The sequence below is a fragment of the Odocoileus virginianus genome, chromosome 12, assembly GCF_023699985.2.
Source record: "Odocoileus virginianus isolate 20LAN1187 ecotype Illinois chromosome 12, Ovbor_1.2, whole genome shotgun sequence".
NCBI classification, from domain to species: Eukaryota; Metazoa; Chordata; class Mammalia; order Artiodactyla; family Cervidae; genus Odocoileus; species Odocoileus virginianus.
Genome location: NC_069685.1, coordinates 34078779 through 34101100, shown reverse-complemented (window position 1 = coordinate 34101100; position 22322 = coordinate 34078779). Strand labels below are relative to the sequence as shown.

General features: G+C 35.1%; 1 protein-coding gene across 2 annotated transcripts in view; it reads right to left on the bottom strand.

The window, feature by feature from the left end:
* FSTL5 (follistatin like 5) overlaps positions 1-22322 on the bottom strand; it is an 874271-nt gene that overhangs the window by 557215 nt on the left and 294734 nt on the right. For both annotated transcript variants that reach the window (XM_070474907.1, XM_070474908.1), the window contains exon 4: positions 17864-18112. In XM_070474907.1, coding sequence (XP_070331008.1) covers positions 17864-18112 — 249 coding nt within the window. The remainder of the gene's footprint in view (positions 1-17863; positions 18113-22322) is intronic.

Here is a 22322-nt window from a genome sequence, read left to right as displayed (position 1 = left end):
ATATTTAAAGTATGAAAAAATGAAACAAGTTTGTGGGGGAAAAAATCAGTACAAAGAAAAATTTCCTTGTATATTCTAAAATACATTAGAATAATCTCATGATGAAAAAAAAATCCTCTCCTTTTTCTTTAATCACAAATTCTAAAACTTGAAGATATATATTTTTCTCAACTGGCACTAGGACTTCCAGATTGTTTCCTTAGGTACTCACAGCAAACACAATTCCCATGAATTCTGTCACTTCCAAACTCACAAACCTTGGCACTTGAGGTGCACAACATGAATGTGGTAATGCTGTGGCTTAAGAAAATTAAGGAATCAAGAGCAATAACAAGTTTATTCAAATGCTTTAAGATTGGATAATTAGAAATTGGAATCTGTTTTCTCAAAATCCAATCCATCCTTGACTAGTAATGAGAGCCACTCATTTTAAATATCCCATTGAACTTTTTTGCAGAAAACAAAATTTTTTGTTGAAGTTTTTGTTTTAATCTAAATTATTTATACAAAAATACTGATAGCGTTCAATTTATGTACGTTTTTCTTTTTAAAGAGTAAGGATATATTAGGTGTGCACCAGAAACTAGGCCATAAAAGATGCTCTTCATAGTATCCTTAGAAAAACCAAAACCAAAACCCAAAAAAAAAAAATCCACAAAGCACACACAATTTCACTTAATACAAAAAATGTTAAAAGTTATAGTGATTTCATACCAATATTAATATACCTGTATATTTTGTTATTTTATGTTAAAAATCAATGAATCCTCAGTTAAGTGTTGAGGTATATCTATACACACTAATGCCAATCTTTTTTTAAAAAAATCATTGTTTTAATATTAAAATATGTGGGAAAATATAGATTAGTTAATAACTATAAATGTTATGTATATTAACATGTTTATGTATTATTCTTTAGTTGCTCAGTCAAGTCCAACTCTTTGCAAACCCATGGACTACAGTATGCCAAGCTTCCGGGTCCTTCACCCTCTCCTGGAGCTTGCTCAAACTCATGTCCATTGAGTTGGTGATGCCATCCAACCATCTCATCCTCTGTCATCTCCTTCTCCTCCTGACATCAATCTTTCCCAGTATCAGGGTCTTTTCTAATCAGTTGGCTCTTCACATCAGGTGACAAAAGAATTGGAGCTTTGACTTCAGCCTCAGTCCTTCCAATGAGGTTGATTTCTTTAGGATTGACTGGTTTGATCTCCTTGCAATCCAAAGGACTCTCAAGAGTCTTCTCCAACATCACAGTTCAAAAGCATCAATTCTTCAGTGCTCAGACTTCTTTTATGGTTCAACTCTCACATCCATACATGACAACTGGAAAAACCATAGCTTTGACTAGACTGAGCTCTGTCAGCAAAGTAACGGCTCTGTTTTTTAATATGCTGTCTAAGTTTGTCATAGCTTTTCTTCCAAGGAGTGCCATTTAATTTCATGGCTGCAGTCACCATCTGCAGTGATTTTGGAGCCCCCCAAAGATAAAGTCTGCCACTGTTTTCATTGTTTGCTAATCTATTTCCAATGAAGTGATGGGACCAGATGCCATGATTTCAGTTTTTTTAATGTTGGGCTTTAACCTAGTTTATTTACTCTCTTCTTTCACCTTCATCAAGAAGTTTTTTATTCCTCTTTGCTTTCTGCCATAAGGGTGGTATAATCTGCATATCTGAATTTATTGATATTTGTCCCAGCAATCTTGATTCCAGTTTGTTCATCCAGCTTGGCATTTTGCATGATGTACTCTGCATTTAAATTAAATAAACAGGGTGACAATATACAGCCTTGACATTCTCCTTTCCCACTTTTGAACCAGTCCATGGTTTCATATCTTATTCTAACTGTTGTTTCTTATACAGGTTTCTCAGACGACAGGTAAGGTGGTCTGGTATTCCCAACTCTTGAAGAATTTTCCACAGTTTGTTGGGATCCACACAGTCAAAGGCTTTAGCATAGCAGAAGTAGATATTTTTCTGGAATTCTCTTGCTTTTTTTATGGTCCAATGGATGTTGGCAATTTGATCTCTGGATCCTCTGCCTTTGCTAAATCCAGCTTGAATATCTGGAAGTTCTTGATTCATATTATATTGAAGCCTAGCTTGAAGAACTTTGTGCATTACTTTGCTAGCATGTGAAAGGAGTGCGATTGTGCAGTAGTTTGAACATTATTTGTCATTGCCCTTCTTTGGAACTGGAATGAAAGCTGAACTTTTCCAGTCCTGTGGCCACTGTTGAGTTTTTCAAATTTGCTGGCATATTGAGTGCAGCACTTTCACAGCATCATCTTTTAGGATTTGAAATAGCTTAGCTGGAATTCCATCACCTCCACTAGCTTTGTTCATAGTGATGCTTCCATGTGTATGTATATATACATATATGTTAGTATCTCTAATGTGCAGCTTAATTACTTAGTTCTTACCTACTATTATGAAATTATCATAGGCCTATGACAGGAACAGGCTTTCCTGATTGTTCAGTTGGTAAAGAATCCACCTGCAATGCAGGAGACCACGGTTCAATTCCTGGGTTGGGAAGATTCCCCTGGAGAAGGGGTAGGCTACCCACTCCAGTATTCTTGGATTTCCCTTGTGGCTCAGCTGGTAAAGAATCTGCCTGCAATCCAGGAGACCTGGGTTTGATCCCTGGGTTGAAAAAATTCCCTGAAGAAGGGAAAGGTTCCCACTCCAGTATTCTGGCCTGGATAATTCCATGGAATGTATAGTCCAGGGGGTCACAAAGAGTCAGACACGACACTTATGACAGGAACAAGCAGTAAAGTGGTATTGTGACTTAATAAACTCAATATATAAAAATTCACTTTTTTAATTGTGAAATAAATTACCCTTTTATTATGTGATTTTCATTTACAGGATATGTTCCTTCACTTAGTAGTTCTTTATAAAGTTTTTTAAGAATTTATATTAGACATACATATGGAAATTTTGATGGACAATAAAATATACCTACAATGCATCTCTTTGTGTTCATGGGGTGCTTGGTCAGGAATAACTGAAATCTCCATGTTTTCCTAGAAATATTATTCCACATCCCAGATGTTCCATGCCCTGGAAAGAGTCCCTTGAATTACCTCTTTGTATAATATGAGTATAAAGCAAATAAGACACATATACTTTGAGAGAAGATTATGATGAAAATTCTTGAATATGTATGACTTAGATAAGTAAAAAAATACCGACAAGATGCTATTTTTTGTATTGATGTGAAGGCTCTGGGGATGCACTGGTGGGTAGAAATGAAGCTTTTAATTTTTGCCCCAGTGCTCAAAATGAGGAAAACAGTGTGCGGTGGGCTAGCAGAGTCCTGGCTAAGGTTCGCTGACCAGAGGAAACACGGAGTAACCAAAGTGCAACCAAACAGAAAAGAAGGAGAATGGACAAGTTTCTCCAGACACAGAATGCAGCTGAGCCTGGAACCTTCTGGGAGACCCACTTTTGGACAACGTTTTAACCTATGATTTTTGCACATGAACTCTGAAATCAGTGCCCAACCTGTGTAACCTGTGGTAAGATCGAAGAGTCGAAACTTCCAGACTTCTAGGTTCATATAAAAGATTTTTTTTAATAGAAGAAGGGAAAAGGGATCCAAGTGTTCTGATTACTAGGCATATCTAAGTACCCAAAGAAATGGCACAAAATCAACCAGAGCAAAATCCTATGAATGCTCACTGATATCATTCATAACAATCAGGGTTCCTTCTTTATTACTAGTTGCTGGTGGTTCCATGAGAGGACTGCCCAGCTTTCAAAAGTGGGAAAAGCATAGCAGGAGAAGACAAAGACAAAGCCATTTGGGTCAAGTGCTTTAGTGAAAAGAATATGAGTTTTTGATGAAGTAAAAGGCTCTAGCTCAGGTTGATTTATTCACCTAGTTTGATTGGAAATAAGTTGAAACAGAGCCTGCTTTTTATGCACGTGACAGTTTGGTCCTCTTGGACTTTTCTTAAGAATCAGACATAGAGAATGAGCTTGTGGACACAGCAGGGGAAGAAGAGGATGGGATGAATTGAGACAGTAGCACTGAAACATATACATTATCATATGAAAAATAGATAGCTAATGGGAAGTTGCTATATGATTCAGGGAGCTCAACCTGAAACTTTGTGACAACCTAGAGGGGCAAGGTGGGAGAAGGGCAGGGAGGCTAAAGCAGGAAGGAACATATGTATAATTAGGACTGATTCCCGTTGTTGTATGGCAGAAACCAACATAACATTGTAAAGCAATTTTCCTACAATTAAAAAAAAAAGCAAAATAAATTAAAAAAAAAGAAAGAAAGAAACAAGATCAAGAGGTTTTTGGGTTGTAAATGGGGGTGATGCCTTGGCCTTTTCTGAAAGCCACAGGGTAATGACTTATTGCTATTAAGGCCATTGCTATCCAGCCTCAGAGAGCAATGCGCTGATCTGTGCTGGGGCAGGGGACAGAGGACAGAGGGCTGGGAGAGGGGTGAGGTAAAAGAGACTTTGCCTCTGAGTAGCAAACCATTTTCTGTATCTGCAAGTAAAATGCCTAATAGTTTAGAATGGCCCTGGAGTCAAATACACCAACATTCTGCTCTCTACCTCTCTACTGCTTGTGAGCTAATGCCTGGATGTCCAGATAAGATTTTTGATTAGTTATTAATTTATTTTGCATAGTATTCTGATGGTGAAATATTTGGAATGCCATAGAAGGGCATGGCATCATCCTGCTCTCATATATTTAAAGATATGCTTAAATGAAACACCACACCTGCTGCTTCCTGTAGATGTAGACACAACAGTGATAAATTAACATGCAACAGTGACAAATTAACACGGGAGTCGGCGTGCAGGTTTACTGCGGAATTAACCAGCAAAGCTGTTGCTATGTTGTGTACGGGCTGTTTCTGAGCTCCTGGAGATTGTGCCAATGTATCATGTAAATGTTTCTACTTGCTAAGATTTTTAAAGGCCAAAATATGTATTATATTATTTGAGCATATTTTCCTCTGAGATTTGAAAGTAATTTTGACATAAATTTAATTAAACCTTACACCCCACTCATAAGCTTTACATACTGTCATCATAGCTAAATGCCATTATTCTGAGTACTGGAAAACACAACTAACACCAACTTACGTGTTCATTTTTATATTGCCAAAAGTGCAGTCAGTCGATGTGGATCTGTTAGTATCTCTCAAGTGAAAATTAAGCAATTGTTAAGTTTTATTGTCTCTATATTAACTTACACCGATATATATATATATTTTTGAAAATAAGTAAATCTGGGGATCCAAAAATGAATTATTAATTTTGATAAGGCATAAAAACTCCACTCAAAGATAGAGCTCTAAGGCAAACGTTCTGTGCTTGTTTTGGGTAGATGGATGTCCAATGACCAGATAGATACAATGCAAATGAGTAGATACAAATATCATTCTCCTCCTTGTAATATTCCTTTAGTCAAAACAGGCCATGCAATACACAGAGGACATTAGATTGTCTGGGTTTGTGCATGCATGCATGAGCTTCAACACCTGCTACATCACTACACTTTTATTGGTTCTCATCTGAAAGTCAGGTGAACCAGTATCTCCAAGGATGAAGAAGTGAACAGAATAAGGCTGAAGATGGTGAATTCTTACAAAGGGCCACTCCATCCTCATTAAAACAATAGGCAATGACTTTCAAAGCTGAATGACTTAACGTGCTGAATGAGAAGGTGGAATTCGTTCTTAAAAAATATCTTCTGAGGTATAATTTCCCTGTTACTGTTTTCTGAATGTGATTGTCATTTCTTTTTGAACATTGTTCTAAGTATCCTTCCTGTCCTCTTAATTTGGACCCCATACCCAGTAACAATAAACTACCAAGAGAAAATAATACATATGTCCATAAATAATGTTTGGATGTAAGGTAACACATATATAAAAATAGAATAATTTAAAAGTTACATAGGTGTATTTTGACACAGAATGATTTCAATGTATCTGACTATCAAGTACAGATGCTAATCTAACATAATATGATAAGATTTCTTTTGGCAATGGGAAAAACAAAATTGTTTTAAAAAAATTGTTAGGCATTTATTGAATAACCTAACCACTCAGCTCAGTTGGCAAAAGTAAGAACTGTGTCATCTTCATCTTTGCATAGTGCCTTTAAAATGGGTCAGCCACAGGATTAGATGACAATAAATGGTCATCAGCAAATGGTCCAAAAATGGTATTTGCTCATGTAAACCTATCTATACATAGGCAAGGATCTTATTTCTATAAATATTTTCATTAATTATTATCTGAAGCCTTTTGACATTTGACACTGTGAACATTTATAAATTTAATCAAGCATATGTAATATTGTGCCATTCAATTAAAGTTTACTTATATTAATCAAATGCTTGTGCATCTTTCTCTATTTTTATTAGTCCTTTCTTCAGGAAAAAAAATTGTTTCAAAAAATGAGTTAAATGCCAAAAATCCTGGAAACATCCACATTGAGTCAAGCTATATTCCAACATGATTGGGAGACAGATTGATTAAAACATCTAGAATAAAGGAAATGTTTAAATAAAGGCATATAGATAGAAAATGTCCACGTTATCTAAAAGTTTCAAATAATTTGCTTAGCCAAATAAAGCAATTTCATTTGTCAAAGTACGTCCTTGGCACAATGTACTGTTCTCAATAACATTGACTCACAGCTTGCCTATGGAATTAATAACAAAATGTTATTATCTTAAATGTATGTCAAGATGATTGCCCACTATTGTCTATTTTTAAGAGTTATCTGTCAATAGTTCTTTTTTCCTAAAAAAAAAATTTGTGTAATGTTTCCATCCTGGTGGCTGCTAATTACCAGAAAGATGGATAGCCATTGAAGTAAAATGGCTATTGTAGACTTATATGCTTTCCAAATACTTTGGAAAGGTGTATCTTGGCTAACTAGTCTAAACAGATTCAATCACTGGAAGTTTTAACTAAGAAGCACAGATGTATACCAAATGTTAGCATTAAGAAGTTAACTCAAAATATGTAAATGCATTTTCCAGGATGTAGAGATAGTTGAGAACCCATTTTGGTCCAAACATAAGTGGAGGCAAAAGACACTCACTGGGAGAGCTCTGGATACTGGGCTGGGTATGCACAATAAAACACAGATAATATCATCATATTGCCCCTGAGAGAGGGGGAAATATGGCTTCAGACTCTTCCCTCCTATATAATTCTTTCCCTGGAAAATTAAAATCATGGTTTAACCCAATTCCTTATCTTCTCAGTGCCCACTCTAACAGCTAGCTATATCTGCAGAAAAATGCACAGCCATGAAAGAATAATCTCACTTTAAATTTATGAGCAAATATATCACAAGAGTTAGCACTACTGGATATCCTCTGATATCCCCTGGTCTTTTCTCTCTTTCCTTGTTTATTCACAGCTTTGTTTTTCTTTGTTCTCAAACTCTAAAACCTTCTTCCTTGTCTATTTTAATTGATGCCTCACTTATTTCATTAAGAAATTATAAGCAACCAGATGAGATCCACACACTTCTATAGTATGAAATAAGTCCAGCTACCTGCCCCAGAAAGGTCTGTTCTTCCATTCATTCTGGTTAATGGATAAAGAATCCATGCTCTCATGTATCTCTGGGTCCTATTCTCTCCAACTGATCCAAGGGCTCTACTCTGGCAATCACCCCTCTTCCTCTTGCCCTGTAAATTTCCCTCTACATTTCACTACCCCACTGACATGTCTCCTCAGTCATCATCGGTAGATGTTAGAGACAGAGAAATAGAGAATTTCTACATGGATTTCTGATATCTCTTTTCCTCTGTAGAGAAAAGCTCACTTTTTCAGTGAGCTTCTGTATTTGCACTATCACTTTTGCAGCTCCTATTTCTCTCTTATCAATTCTTACCAAATTCGACCATGGCTTTATTCTTTCCAAACCTGTGGTCATTTACCAATCCTCATTAGCCTTGATCTCAGCCACATGTAATTCAGCTCACCATTCTGGCCTCCACAAAAATTGTTCTTACTTAGCTTCTGTGTATCTGCACCCTTTAGGTTTTCCTCCTGCATTGCCACTGGCTGTGTATTTGTCTCCTTTGTTTTTCTTTACTTTCTGACTTGTTTGAAGGTTGAAATACAACTAGGTTCTGACCTCAGTTCTCTTGCTTCCCTGTGTGTGCTCATTCATTGTCTAGTTTATCCCTACTATAAAGTTGTTTGGTCTTGTCACTTATGATTCTTAAATGTATGGCTAGTGATCTAAAATCTTCCTTGGTTTGCAGATTTATAACCAATTGCATAAATGGCATTTTCCCTTGCTGTCTAAAAGGAATTCAAATTTACTTGTCTTTAAATGTGTGTGTGTGCATGTGTGTGTGTGTGTGTGTGTTTGCACTGCTCACGTACGTTTCCAAATTTGAGTCCCCAGTGTTTTACATTTCAGTAAATGACTTTTCAAATTGTTTGCTTAGCTTATTTCTTTAATTTCCGTAAATCCTATGTCCAATCCACTACAAATTATTTCAGACAGTCTGATACCTTTAACCACTGGCACTTCTCTCATCTTGATTCAAATGACTATCATCTCTCCTGGACCACTGTGGTAAGGTCCTAATTGACCTCCTAACTTCCACCTTGCTTCTCCACAATAATGAATCCTGGGTGTATGCTGAGTTGTATCCTACTCTGTGAGACCCTCTGGACTGTAGCCTGCTGGGCTCCTCTGCCCCTGGGATTCTCAAGGCAAGAATATGAAGTGGGTTGCCAGTTCCTCATCCTCATAGATATCTTCCCGACCCAAAGATAGAACCCACACCTCCAACAGCTCCTACACTGGCAGATGGGTTCTTTCTAATCTAATCTAAAACACTGGACCATTTTATATCCAATCTTGAAAAATATTTTCTACTTAACTGTTGTAGAAATGAAACTATTTTACTTATTTTTATATGAATCCACCGATATTCTTAATTCATTATTCTGAACTCAACTGTAAATTTTGATTTGGCTCCCTGCCAAATTTTGATCTTCCTCCTGGTCCTGTCACCTAACAGTAACCAAGGTGTTACCTTCACCCTTAAGTGTGACTCAAATATATTTCCACACATCCACCTGTGTACATTTGAGTCAATGGAATACTGTTAAAATAAATGATGCTCATCAAAGGAAGAACTATTTAGTACCTAACATCCTGAATCATTGGAAAGAAACTGTCAAAACAGCAATGGGCATTTGAATTTATATATTGTCGCCTTTTATATCATTGTGTTAAACTTATAAATTTTTGAAAATAACTACTGATTTATGGTAGAAATATGCCAAGTGAAAATTTCCATTTAGAAATCTAGTATTACCACAATGTTGTATGTTTAGGCCAATCTGTGGCTGGCTTTTATTTATGTTTTTCCTTTTTTTAATTTTAATTCTAAAAAAATCTGGAGATGAATATCTTATCTAAGACATATACAAAATTTATTTATTTATTATTATTTTAAACTCTATTTTGTTGATGTATAGTTGATTTACATAGTTGTGTTAATTTCTTCTATTCACCAAAATAATTCAATTATACATACACATTCTTTTTCATATTTTCTCCATTATGGTTTACCATAGTATATTGAGTATAATTACCTGTGCTATGTGGTGACTTTGTTGTTTATCCATAATTTATTTATTATCTGAATATTATCTATAATAGTAAATTTTAGTTCAGTAGCCTTTCTACACATTGTGGACTTCAGTTCAGCGTGGTCTGCTGGTTAAATCCATTCAAAAACTTAGGAATCCATTTGTGAATTCTTTAGATATGTCAAGAAGACAAAGTACTAACAAAATGTAATCACAATTCATGTCTTGATTTCAAGATGTACCTTTAGAAAAGCATGATACAAACAAAAAGAAATTTATACATTGATGAGAAAAACATAAGGGGACACATGAAATCTGTCATAGCTGCCTGAACACACAGCACTTGCTAAACTAAGTTTTATAACAAACATGAAGTTGATACATAATTTAGAGCTGGATGATGTGATATCTTAAGTAAAAATCAAAATTATTAGATTTGCTTATTATTGCATCAAATTAACTTAAGTATTTAATATTCGAGTTGAAGAATTTCTTTACACTTTGTTTAATCAATATCAAAAGAACAATATGGCTAATTTCTATGCCATTTTCATTGTTCTGAAAAAAGGTAAGTCTTTTTTATTCAATGTAATTTTCTCCAAATTTGTTTTTACATAACTATCTAGATGCTAATCACATTCAAACTTCTCACTTTTCCCAATTGGTTTTAAAATTTTTATTATTAATAAGCTTTCAAATGTTCTCTGAACTATCCATAAGCACTCTCTCAGAGAGGATTTTTAAAAGTGAAACATAGATCAGACTAATGGAGAAAAAATTTCAACTGCATTTTATAGAACATTTTATCCCCGATTACATATGCTGAATGTAATCAATGGAAAGTTTTTCACCATCTGGTTTTTGTAAAGAAATATCAAGAATGAAAAATCAGTTACATTGAAACATAAAAGCTGCAAAAATGTTCTTCACTTTGTAACTTGCAGAAACAGCACATTTAACATTTGAGAATTGTATATTAAGAAAATAAACACCATAACTGAAGGTACCAATGACAGGTAATAACCAACATATTTAAACAGCCACAGATGGAAGCAAAACTATTTGAACTAATAATATGTTCTCATGGAGAGTAGAAGAGTAAAATTACATTTTATTTATCATGTACTTTAAGCAAAATAAGCTTATAGTAAGTCAGTGAGAAAGATGACTGGATCAATTTTCAATTACAATCAAGAAACTGATAATAAATATGTTTCTAAACTTGAGATAGTTATTTTTTTTTTCTTTAAGTAGTCTTATCTACAATTGGGAAACATTACCATCAATTTGTCTATCATATTATGATCTGGCAAATTTGGATCTGTGATAACTTGACCAGAGGTTTTTCATGCAACACTATAACCCAATATAAACCTAAAAGAAAGTATGTGTGGCTTTCTAGATTCAAGTGTGAAAATGTATTGCAATCAAATGTTAACAGTTGTTGAAGTTTCAGTCTTAAACACAGTAATTATCTCTTATTGAGTTCTTCTATTGCCCAGGAACTGTGTTAAATGCATTATTTAATCCTTACAAATACCACAGTGAGAATTACTGATTCTCAAAATGTAAAATATTCAAATACAAATTACTATAGAAAGTAAATTTTTAAAAAGCAAAGAGAAGTAAGCTATTATAGTATTATAGACTCAAATAGAAATCTTTGAAGTATTTGTGTATTAAAAGAGAGCCCCGAGTCCTTGATCCCTGCCTTAACTTACCGTGTTGAGTGTTAGCAGCCATTTTTAAAATCTTAGGTTTGTGCCTTCTGGTTTGTTATTAAAATGAATTAATAATCTAAAAGGTGTGAAAGTGTTTTGACACAATACCTGATATTTCTCATTTCTCACTGATAATATTTTATTTTATTTTTTTTCACTGATAATATTTTAATACATTTGATGGATGGTCCTAATATTAAATCCCACTCTTTTGGGGCAGTTTTCATGTTTATGTAAAATCTATCACATATCTATTATCTATAAGTGGAAGATAAACACATATAATGTTTAATGTCTACAAAATCCTTTACAGAGCTTTCAAAAATGAGAGGAGAAAAAGTATAATTTTATTAACAAATAGTGAATTTATGAGTGTACACCTTATGATTCCTAATATATGTTATATATTGGCTTATACATAGGATTCTGCAGTTCACAGTTTAATTAGGGAGGAGAGTGACACAAAATCATATTCTTAACATTGATTAAAGTTCAATGCAAAATAGGAAGCTCAATTGATTTTGTCATCAAATCAGAAAATTTTAATATACACCTACGGAATTTCAGGGGATTAATAAAATTGGTTTTGAGGTTGTGGTACAGGATTCATTCAGAGGAATTGGAGCTTCTGAGTGTCAGTATTTTGTCCAAGTTATTAATTTCACCATCAATCTGTAATTTCATTTAGCTAATACTGACTAAAAGCAAAGAACAGAACAGAGCAAACAAACCAACATCTGGGTACTCTTTTCCAAAAGTTGATATATTCATCAACATAATTATTTTTCAAGAAATGGCATACAAGCCTGTTTGAATTTAAAACTAAACCTTTACACAGATGCCCTATCCCTCCCTCTAAAAAAAGGAAATCTAAAAGCCCACGTATATTAACACAGGCCATTTACTTATATATTTTAAAATATCTCTGGCAGCCTAGTTTTCTAGCCTCAGTTCTCTAATTTCTGCCTTAAAAATAATAATAATCAGGTACGATAATCGACCAATTAATCAGTTAGCCAAATGAAATGTGAATGTCTCTCTAGATTATAGCAAAGAAAAAGACACCATGTCAGATTTCATTCAAATCGCGCACACAGAGGTATAAAAAAGCATATTTCCCAAGTTGTTATTGTTTGTGATGCACATTTAAGTGCACAGAACATTTGCCTTTATGGCAGTTTTATTCTCGGAGAGTAAATGGCAAAAGAGTTTCTGTTCGATTGATTTTCTCATAAAAGGTTAATTCTGTACTCTTCTTAGCATAGGTTATATCTTGAGTTTCTCACTCCAACTTACCACTATATTCTGAATGTGTAAATTCTGCTTAGTATGCCAGACTGATCTGGTATTGAAGTGAGGGGAGTTTTTGTTATGTGCAGACATGTGTATTGCAGCAGTTAGAAAACCATTTGGGGGTGGGGGATGGGAAAGTAAGGCAAAACTCTCATGACAGTTATTAGTGGGCATTATATAAAATGGCATGTTCAGTTCTATAGTTAGCATCATCATAAAAGAATTTGATGCCAATATTCCCCGGCGGCTCAGATGGTAAAGAAAACGCCTGCAATTCCGGGAGAACTGGGATGGGGTCTTCTGGAGAAAGGAATGGCTACTCACTCCAGTATTCTGGCTTGGAGAATTCCATGGACTGTGCAGTCCATGGGGTTGCAAAGAATCAGACATGACTGAGCGACTTTCAATATCACTACAATGTTCTATATCCTATTATAGATAGTTTCTTCATAATCAAAAAACTGAGTAGAAATAAAATAGAAAAATTCACAGATGTCTGTTTTATCTAGTTTCAAAAATCATAAAGCACTAAAGAAAATTCTCTGTGAGTTCATGTATATATTTACCAGTCAGTAGTAACACTGAGTATACCAATGAGGCATTTAAACATTTAAAACAAACAATGGGAATAATATATACATGTAGATATAGTTTAGACGGTGCTTCTCCGGTAGCTCAGAAGGTGAAGAATCTGCCTGCAATGCTGGAGACTGGGTTCAATCCCTGCGTGGGGAAGATCCCCTGGAGGAGGGAATGGGTTACCCACTCCAGTATTCTTAAATGGAGAATCCCATGAACAGAGGAGCCTGGCAGGCTAGAGTCTATGTGGCATCAAAAAGTCAGACATGACTGAGCAGCTAACACTTTCACTTTTATATGTATTGACCCAGAGATATAAATATAGATATGAATGTTTCTTAATATGGACTTGAACCTTAGATTTAAAATATTTAATAAATATACAGGCATAAATGCAAATGCCAACATGAATTTGATAAATTCAATATGTGAAATGACTTTGCTTAAAGTTCAAATAATTTGTTAATAATGCAAACCGTCCTTTATTTAACTTCTTACAAAGTTTTTGCTATTACTTTTCAGTACTTTTTATTTTTTTTTGAGTTTTTTTGAAAATTTATTTTAATTATTGATTTATTTTACTTTACAACATTGTATTGGTTTTGCCGTACATTGACTTGACTCTGCCGCGGGTGTACCTGTGTTCCCCATCCTGAACCCCCCTCCCAACTCCCTCCCCAGCCCATCCCTCTGGGTCCTCCCAGTGCACCAGCCCTGAGCATCCTGTATCATGCATTGAACCTGCACTGGCGATTCATTTCACATATGATAATTTACATGTTTCAATGCCATTCTCCCATATCACCCTGCCCTCGCCCTCTCCCACAGAGTCCAAAAGACCGTTCAATACATCTGTGTCTCTCTTGCTGTCGCGCATACAGCGTTATCGTTACCATGTTTCTAAATTCCATATATATGCGTTAGTATACTGTATTGGTGTTTTTCTTTCTGGCTTACTTCACTCTGTATAATAGGCTCCAGTTTCATCCACCTCATTAGAACTGATTCAAATGTATTCTTTTTAATGACTGAGTAATATTCCATGGTGTATATGTACCATAGCTTTCTTATCCATTCATCTGCTGATGGGCATCTAGGTTGCTTCCATGTCCTGGCTATTATAAACAGTGCTGTGATGAACAGTGGGATGCGAGTGTCTCTTTCAATTCTGCTTTCCTCGGTGTGTATGCCCAGCAGTGGCATTGCTGTGTCATATGGCAGTTCTATTACCAGTTTTTTAAGAAATCTCCACACTGTTTTCCATAGTGGCTGTACTAGTTTGCATTCCCACCAACAGTGTAAGAGGGTTCCCTTTTCTCCACACCCTCTCCAGCATTTATTGCTTGTAGACTTTTGGATAGCAGCCATCCTGACTGGCATGTAATGGTACCTCGTTGTGGTTTTGATTTGCATTTCTCTGATAATGAGTGATGTTGAGCATCTTTTCATGTGTTTGCTAGCCATCTGTATTCTTCTTTGCTAGCCATTCTTCTTTGGAGAAATGTCTGTTTAGTTCTTTGGCCCACTTTTTGATTGGGTCGTTTATTTTTCTGGAATTGAGCTGCAGAAGTTGCTTGTGTATTTTTGAGATTAATTCTTTGTCCATTGCTTCATTTGATATTATTTTCTCCCATTCTGAAGGCTGTCTTTTCACCTTGCTTATAGTTTCCTTTGTTGTGCAGAAGCTTTTAATTTTAATTAGGTCCCATTTGTTTACTTTTGCTTTTATTTCCAATATTCTGCAAGGTGGATCATAGAGGATCCTGCTGTGGTTTATGTCGGAGAGGGTCTTGCCTATGTTTTCCTCTAGGAGTTTTATAGTTTCTGGTCTTACATTTAGATCTTTAATCCATTTTAAGTTTACTTTTGTGTATGGTGTCAGAAAGTGTTCTAGTTTCATTCTTTTACAAGTGGTTGACCAATTTTCCTCTAGACAGGAAACACAGATATCCATTTACAATAGCTAGAACATGGAATCAACCTAGATGCACATCAACAGATGAATGGATAAAGAAGTTTTGGTACATATACACAATGGAATATTACTCATCCATAGAATGGAATGCATTTGAATCAGTTCTAATGAATCTAAAGCCTATTATACAGAGTGAAGTGAGTCATAAAATGACAGATAAATATCATATTCTAATGTACACATACAGAATCTAGAAAAATTGTACTGAGGAATTTATTTATTTTCAGGGAAGCAATGAAGAAACAGACATAGAGAATAGACTTGTGGAAATGGGGAGAGGGGAGGAGAGGGTGAGATGTATGGAAAAAATAACATGGAAACTTACATTACCATATGTAAAATAGATAGCCAATGGGAATTTGCTATATGGCTCAGGAAACTCAAACAGGGTTTGAGTTCAATTGAGTATCAATCCAGAGGGGTGGGATGGGGCGGAAGATGGGAAGGAGGCTCAAAAGGGAGGAGATATATGTATACCTATGGCTGATTCATGTTGAGGTTTGACAGAAAACAATAATATTCTGTAAAGCAAGTATCTTTCAATAAAAAATATATTAAAAAAATAAAAGCAATAAATATTTTAAGGAGAAATTTTGTTTTGATATTTTTCTATTTGAAAATAATTAAATATGAATTGTTAACAGTCCTTGAATATAATATTTGACTTGCTCCTTCCTTTAGGTCATTATTTGAAACAATATAAATTGCTGAAATTGCACAGAAAGTATAATCCACAATTATAAGAATTAATTTTAGTCATCATGGTATTAGGCCTCCAGCTCCATGGAATCTTTCTTATGTCCAAAGTTTGGTCAATTGCATACTAATAACACAAGCAAATTGTTTTATTATAGATTATTTACTTCTTTTCTGTTGAAATAAAGTTATATTATGAGTTTTATATATATATATGTATGTATATATATATATATATAAAAGGCAAAACACCAAAACAAATCAACAAACAGAAGACTGACAAATTCTGAGACCTAGGTAATGTATTAACCCCTGGTAACTCACCCAGTTAATATAAATTAAACTGTAATACTAAGTATGATGACAATAAATTTTGAAGCAATCATAGATTCAATAAATATGCTTAGTATAAGTCTGAAGAACAAAAGCTTTTCAAACCATTGTTTAACAAAGTAACTCATAAGGAAGGCAACATTCCTGGTTATATCCAGTTCATTTATTTATATGTTGATTTACATATTGTGTAGTATTATGTCTAAGCTTCCAGTAATAAAGCAGAATATTAAAATAGCAGATTTTTTTCTCACCTCATGATATTTCATTTTATTTGTTTCCATATTATCAATTGCTGGTTGTCAGACAAAACTTCAATGTTAGAATGATTCTAAGTTAATTGCATATTATTTACACAGCTCTGTATCATGTGTCTGTGGAATCGTAAAATTTTCACTTTCATTTCAATTCAAACTGACAGAAAAAAACTCTTATGAAGATTAAAGCAAAATATTAATACAATTCATTTTAGCTCTCTATAAAATAGATTAGATATTCTTTCTGTAAAAGAAGATAATCTAATGTCATCAATTGTGTATTCAAAATGCACAGAGTTCACTATGGTAAAGAAACTATTCTTACAATTTACCTCATTTATATGAAAGGACTCCTAGTAGCACAATGACTACAGACCCTTCCATCTTAATGCATTTGAACACTTATTCACTGAAGTTTGTAAAGAAAAAAACTTATCCATGGGTACATGAGCAACATTGTGTGATACTATAAATTTAAGTTAATAATTAAAATATCACACAAGCTTTTAAGTGTAAAATTACTTTGGCAGCACTCTGAGAGTTTGGGATGTGGAATGCATTTAAGATTAGAAATCAAACTGATCACTGACCTTTTTGAATGATGGAAGTTCTATTTACTTCACATTTCAAAATTTCAGTCTGGGTTATGACTATTAATAAATAAATATTCTTTCTAGTATAAATAAATAAACAAGAAATATATTTATAGATAAATGAAAGGCATTAAAGATATTTAATGATTAAATATCTAGCATGTTAAAATAATTTGTCAAATTACTAATTCGGCAGTACTTTTCCATAAATAGTTCCCAATGATTTTTAGTACCATGGAAGTAAATACTGCTAACTTTTAATTTTAAATTATTGTCATCTCAGATTTACTAATTGGGTTTAGCATGAGTTCTTCATAGTTATTTCAGTGGGCATTTACCAGTTCTGTGTAGTCTGAATTAGGTGGTGCATGCTGAAGGCATCATTTTTAATCAGGATGAAATGAGATGTTATCACAGGATGGTTTGGCATTCACTCTTCTCTCAATTTCACTCCAGGTGAATTTCACTGGGTGGAATTGGCTTGTTGACTGAACTGGCCACTCTGTGTCCCTAAGAAAACTGCCATGATTGGGAAGCCATATGGTGCAATGCTATAAGCTATATTAAATTTTGAGTCATATTTTGGCCAGCTTTGTTCCCATAACAGATTCAGAATTGTATCCATACAAATTTTTATTTGCTTACTAATCACAAGTGTCTTTAAGCCCATATTTCTCTCCTTTTTTAGAGACTTTCAGTTAGTGATGCTAGAATTTAAATTTAAGGGCACTAGTTAAGAAGAAGGAAGAAATAGAGAAAGGTGGCACTTTAGGCTCACCCTGCCTTTACCTTTGAAGAAGCAGTCTTCATTGTGGACAATGGTAATCTTGTGTTTCTTCAGGCAAGCAGCTCTGTGCACCTCACAGTGGTTTTCATAGAACTCCCCATCAGATCCACACACAGGTTTGTAGTGCCGATTGCAGAGGTCCATACAGACACATTCTGCCTGCCCTGTCTCTCTGCTGAGAACACAGTGCCTTCCCAAACCACAGTATTTGTTTTCACAAGATCCCAAAGAGCCATCCTGAATCAGGATCCCTGTAGACAAAAAATAAATAAAAAGACAAAATCACTTGGATTTATAAATTTATGTATCCAAATAATATGCTGATATCAAAGTTTCAAGGGATTATAAAAAAATAAGTCCAAGAGAAATATAATATAATTAGGATTCAGTTATTCTTAAGAGAAGGGATTTTTATCAGAATCAGACCCAAAAAAAAAAAAAAAAAAAACCCTTGACATTGTCCCCTTGTTTCACTTTTCTCCTTGAGCTCTCACCTCCTTACTCAATGAGAATTACAGTCCTTAGGGACAGGGCTTTAAATTTAAAGTGCTGAACTCAAATTTTCCGCAAATTATTAGCTTTATGCACTTGGAAAAATTACTTCCCTGTGCTAAATTATCTCATCTATAATACAAGGTTGATAGTATAGACCATCTCCTAGAGTTGTAAGTAGTACATATACTGATCCACAGGACACAGTCCTGACATATAAGAAATATTTAACAAATGCCAACTTTTACTTTAGCAGAATCCTGGTGGGAGAAAGGAAACATATGTATGTAAAGTAGGAAATAGGAGAGAATAGGAATGAGAAAAAGTGTCTTGAAAACTTTTTGGGTTCTAACATCTGATCTTTTCTTGTTTTGACCTTTGCCACTTGGCAATCACTGATGCATTTCATGACTCAATGAACAAATCATGAAGAATTTTATTATGTTGTTACTTGTTTAATCTAACAATCTATATCTGCCTCAAAAACAGGAGAATCAAAAAAAATTTAAAAAATAAAAAAAATTTAAAAAAAAACAGGAGAATCTAGCAGTCTTGCAGTAAAACCAAACTAAGCAATTTCATTCTTAGGCTTTTATAGGTAAATCTGAGAACATTATGTGACTGAAAAAAAAAAAGTAAAGTGTACATATATGTCTATGTTCTATCTATATAAATATATATAGAAAGAGAGGAAAATATATATATATCAAGGAATAATATATATTCACATATATACATGTGTAAATGTGTGTAGATATAGTTACCACTGCTGACACATATATGGCAAAAAAAAAAAAGTTTTGAGAGGTTGTAAGCCCTGTGACTCAATGGTAGAGTATCTGCCTGAAATTAAGGAGATGTAGTTTCAATCCCTGGATCAGGAACGTCCCCTGGAGGAGGAAATTGCAAACCATTCCAGTATTCTTGCCTGGAAAAATCCAGTGAACAGAGGAGTCTGGGAGTCTACACTCCATGGAACCATACCTTGGTTGGGTACCTAACACATCTATAACTTGGTTTCCTCATCTGAAAAATGAGGATTATAGTATATCCTCAAAGGGTTATCGAGATTAAAGGGCTTGTGAGGGACAGATCAAGATAGCAGACAGATCAAGATAGCAGATTAGGAGGCACCTGGGCTCACATCCACCACAAACACATCAAACTAAATATACTTTAGAAAGGCTTTTGCTGAAATCTACCTGGGACTAGCAGAAGATCTCCTCTACACCCAGGCTATAAACAAAGATCCACAAAGCATCTGATAGGAAGGGAGAAGCAGGGATCAGTCATGAACCCACATCCCTATCTGAGAATACAGAAGAAGAATGGATATCACAGGTTTGGGGAATTCTCCCTGGGGATCAAGGGATTCAAGCCACATATTAGGTACCCCAGCCCAGGGGTCCAACAGGAAGGTTAGCTCTCTTAGCTTGTTTGAAAATCAGTGGGGCTTACCAGAGGGCTGTCAGAAACTAAGACTCCCCACTTAAAGAATATACACACAGACTTACTCCTGGTTACATGGAGGCAGCAGATTGAAACTCCCTGAGGTTCTGGTCAGCCTGCCAAGGCTTCTCCTGCCCATCCCCAGCCTGCATGGCCTCCTGCTCTAGCCCATCTTGTTCCTATTCCCCACTAAGCAATGAAAGTGCAAACAGTTGGAGGGAAAGGATCCAGTTCAGACTCCAGCCCCGCCTCTGACCAGTGTGAAAGCAGTCATTGCCAGTTCATGAGTCTCATGCCAGCCTATGCATACCTGAGAGGGGACAGGGTCAGTTCAGTGGTGTGGTATCACCTTTGTAACCCCAAGCCAGCCTCTAAAAAAGTGTGCATCCTGGGAAAAAGTGACGTCGACACAGAAGTGCAACCCTAAGCCCTCAGGTACGGATCATATCCCAAATCAAAGTGGACCCAGGGAAACCAGATCCCTCAGAGCTCCTGCTTCAGCCTGTTGGGTCGTAACATTGCCCCAATCAGGACAGTAACAGTTATTGAGCAAAGAAGATGCCCTGACTTGCATCTGCCTCTGGTTTGGGCTCACCAAATTCAGCCCTACACTATTTGATGTACTTATGGCTGAAAACTTTCTGAACCTGAGGAAACAGACAGGTTATCCAGATCAGGAAGCACAGGGGGCCCAAAACAAGATGAACCCAAAAATACCCACAGAGATATATCATAAATGGCAAAGAGAAATGCAGAGAGTCCCAAAGAAGGGGAGCCTCATAAGGTTATCAGCTTATATCTCTGCAGAAACTTTTCAGGCAAGAATGGAATGGCATATATTCAAAGTGGTGAAAGGAAAAACCCAAGATGCTCTACCCAGCAAGGTTATCATTCAGAATTGAAGGAGAGGTAAAGAACTTCTTAGACACGCAAATGCTAAAAGAATTGATCAATATTAAACTGACCTTACAAGAAGTACTGAAGTCTCCTTTAAGTGAAAAAGAAAAGGCAATAAGAAATTATAGGGTGGTAAAATCCCCAGTAGAAAATTCAAGTACATAGTAAAGACTGTGGATCTAGCATTTAAATAATGTAGTATAAAAGATAAAAGACCAAAGTTATAAAATCAACTATAGATACAATAAACAGTTAGGGATAGACATTAAGAAGTAAACTATGAACTCAAAAAGTATAACTTGTATGTAGGGAATAAAAAGTATACAAATTTAAGAAAATATTTATATTTAAAAGAATATCAGGGTAAATCAAGTAAATATAGTTATAGGTCAACATATATGAGCTTTATGGTAATCACAAAACAAAAACCTACAGTAAATAAATACACATAAAAAATAAATATACAAAAACTAGACAGAATAGAACACTAATGTAACACAGAGGAAAAACATCAAACAACAGAGAAGAAACAAAGGGGAAAAAAAGAACTAAAGCAAAAGCAAAATTCAGAAAATAAATAACAAAATGACAGTAATTACATGCATATCAATAATCACTTTTAATGTCGACTAAATGATCCAATCAAAATATAAAGAAGAGCAGATTGAGTTAAAAAAAGGACAACAACAGCAAAAACAAGACCCATCTATGCTGCTTACAAGATAATCAATTTACAGCTAAAGACACACAAAAAACTGAAAGTGAAGTATGGAAAAATATATTCCATGGAAATGGAAATAAAAATATGCTGGATAGGCTTTCTATTTTAAAGTGGTTTTAAACAAAGTTTATAATAAAAGACAAAGAAAGACGTATAAGGATAAAGGAATCAATACAATAAGAAGCTATAGCATTTTAAAATATAAATTCAACTAATATAAGAGTGTTTAAATATATAAAGCAGCAATAAACAGGAATAAAGGAAGAAATTGACAACAATAAAATAATTATAGGGGACTTTATATTTTATCAACCCTTTATCAATGGACAGACCATCCATACAGAAAACTAATAAGAAAACAATGACATTCAGTTCAGTCATTCAGCTGTGTCTGTCTTTTTACGACACAATGAACCATTGCATGCCAGGCCTCCCTGTTCATCACCAACTCCCGGAGTTTACTCAAACTCATGTCCATCGAGTCGGTGATGCCATCCAACCATCTCATCCTCTGTCATCCCCTTCTCCTCCTGCCCCCAATCCCTCCCAGCATCAGGGTCTTTTCCAATGAGTCAGCTCTTTGCATCAGGTGGCCAAAGTATTGGGAGTTTCAGCCTCAACATCGGTCCTTCCAATGAACACCCAGGACTGATCTCCTTTAGGATGGACTGGTTGGATCTCCTTCTAGTCCAAGGGACTCTCAAGAGTCTTCTCCAACACCACAGTTCAAAAGCATCAATTCTTCAGCGCTCAGCTTTCTTTATAGTCCACATCTATACATGACCACTGGAAAAATCATAGCCTTGACTAGAGGGACCTTTGCTGACAAAGTAATATCTCTAGTTTTTAATATGCTGTCTAGGTTGGTCATAACTTTCCTTTCAAGGAGTAAGACAGATTAA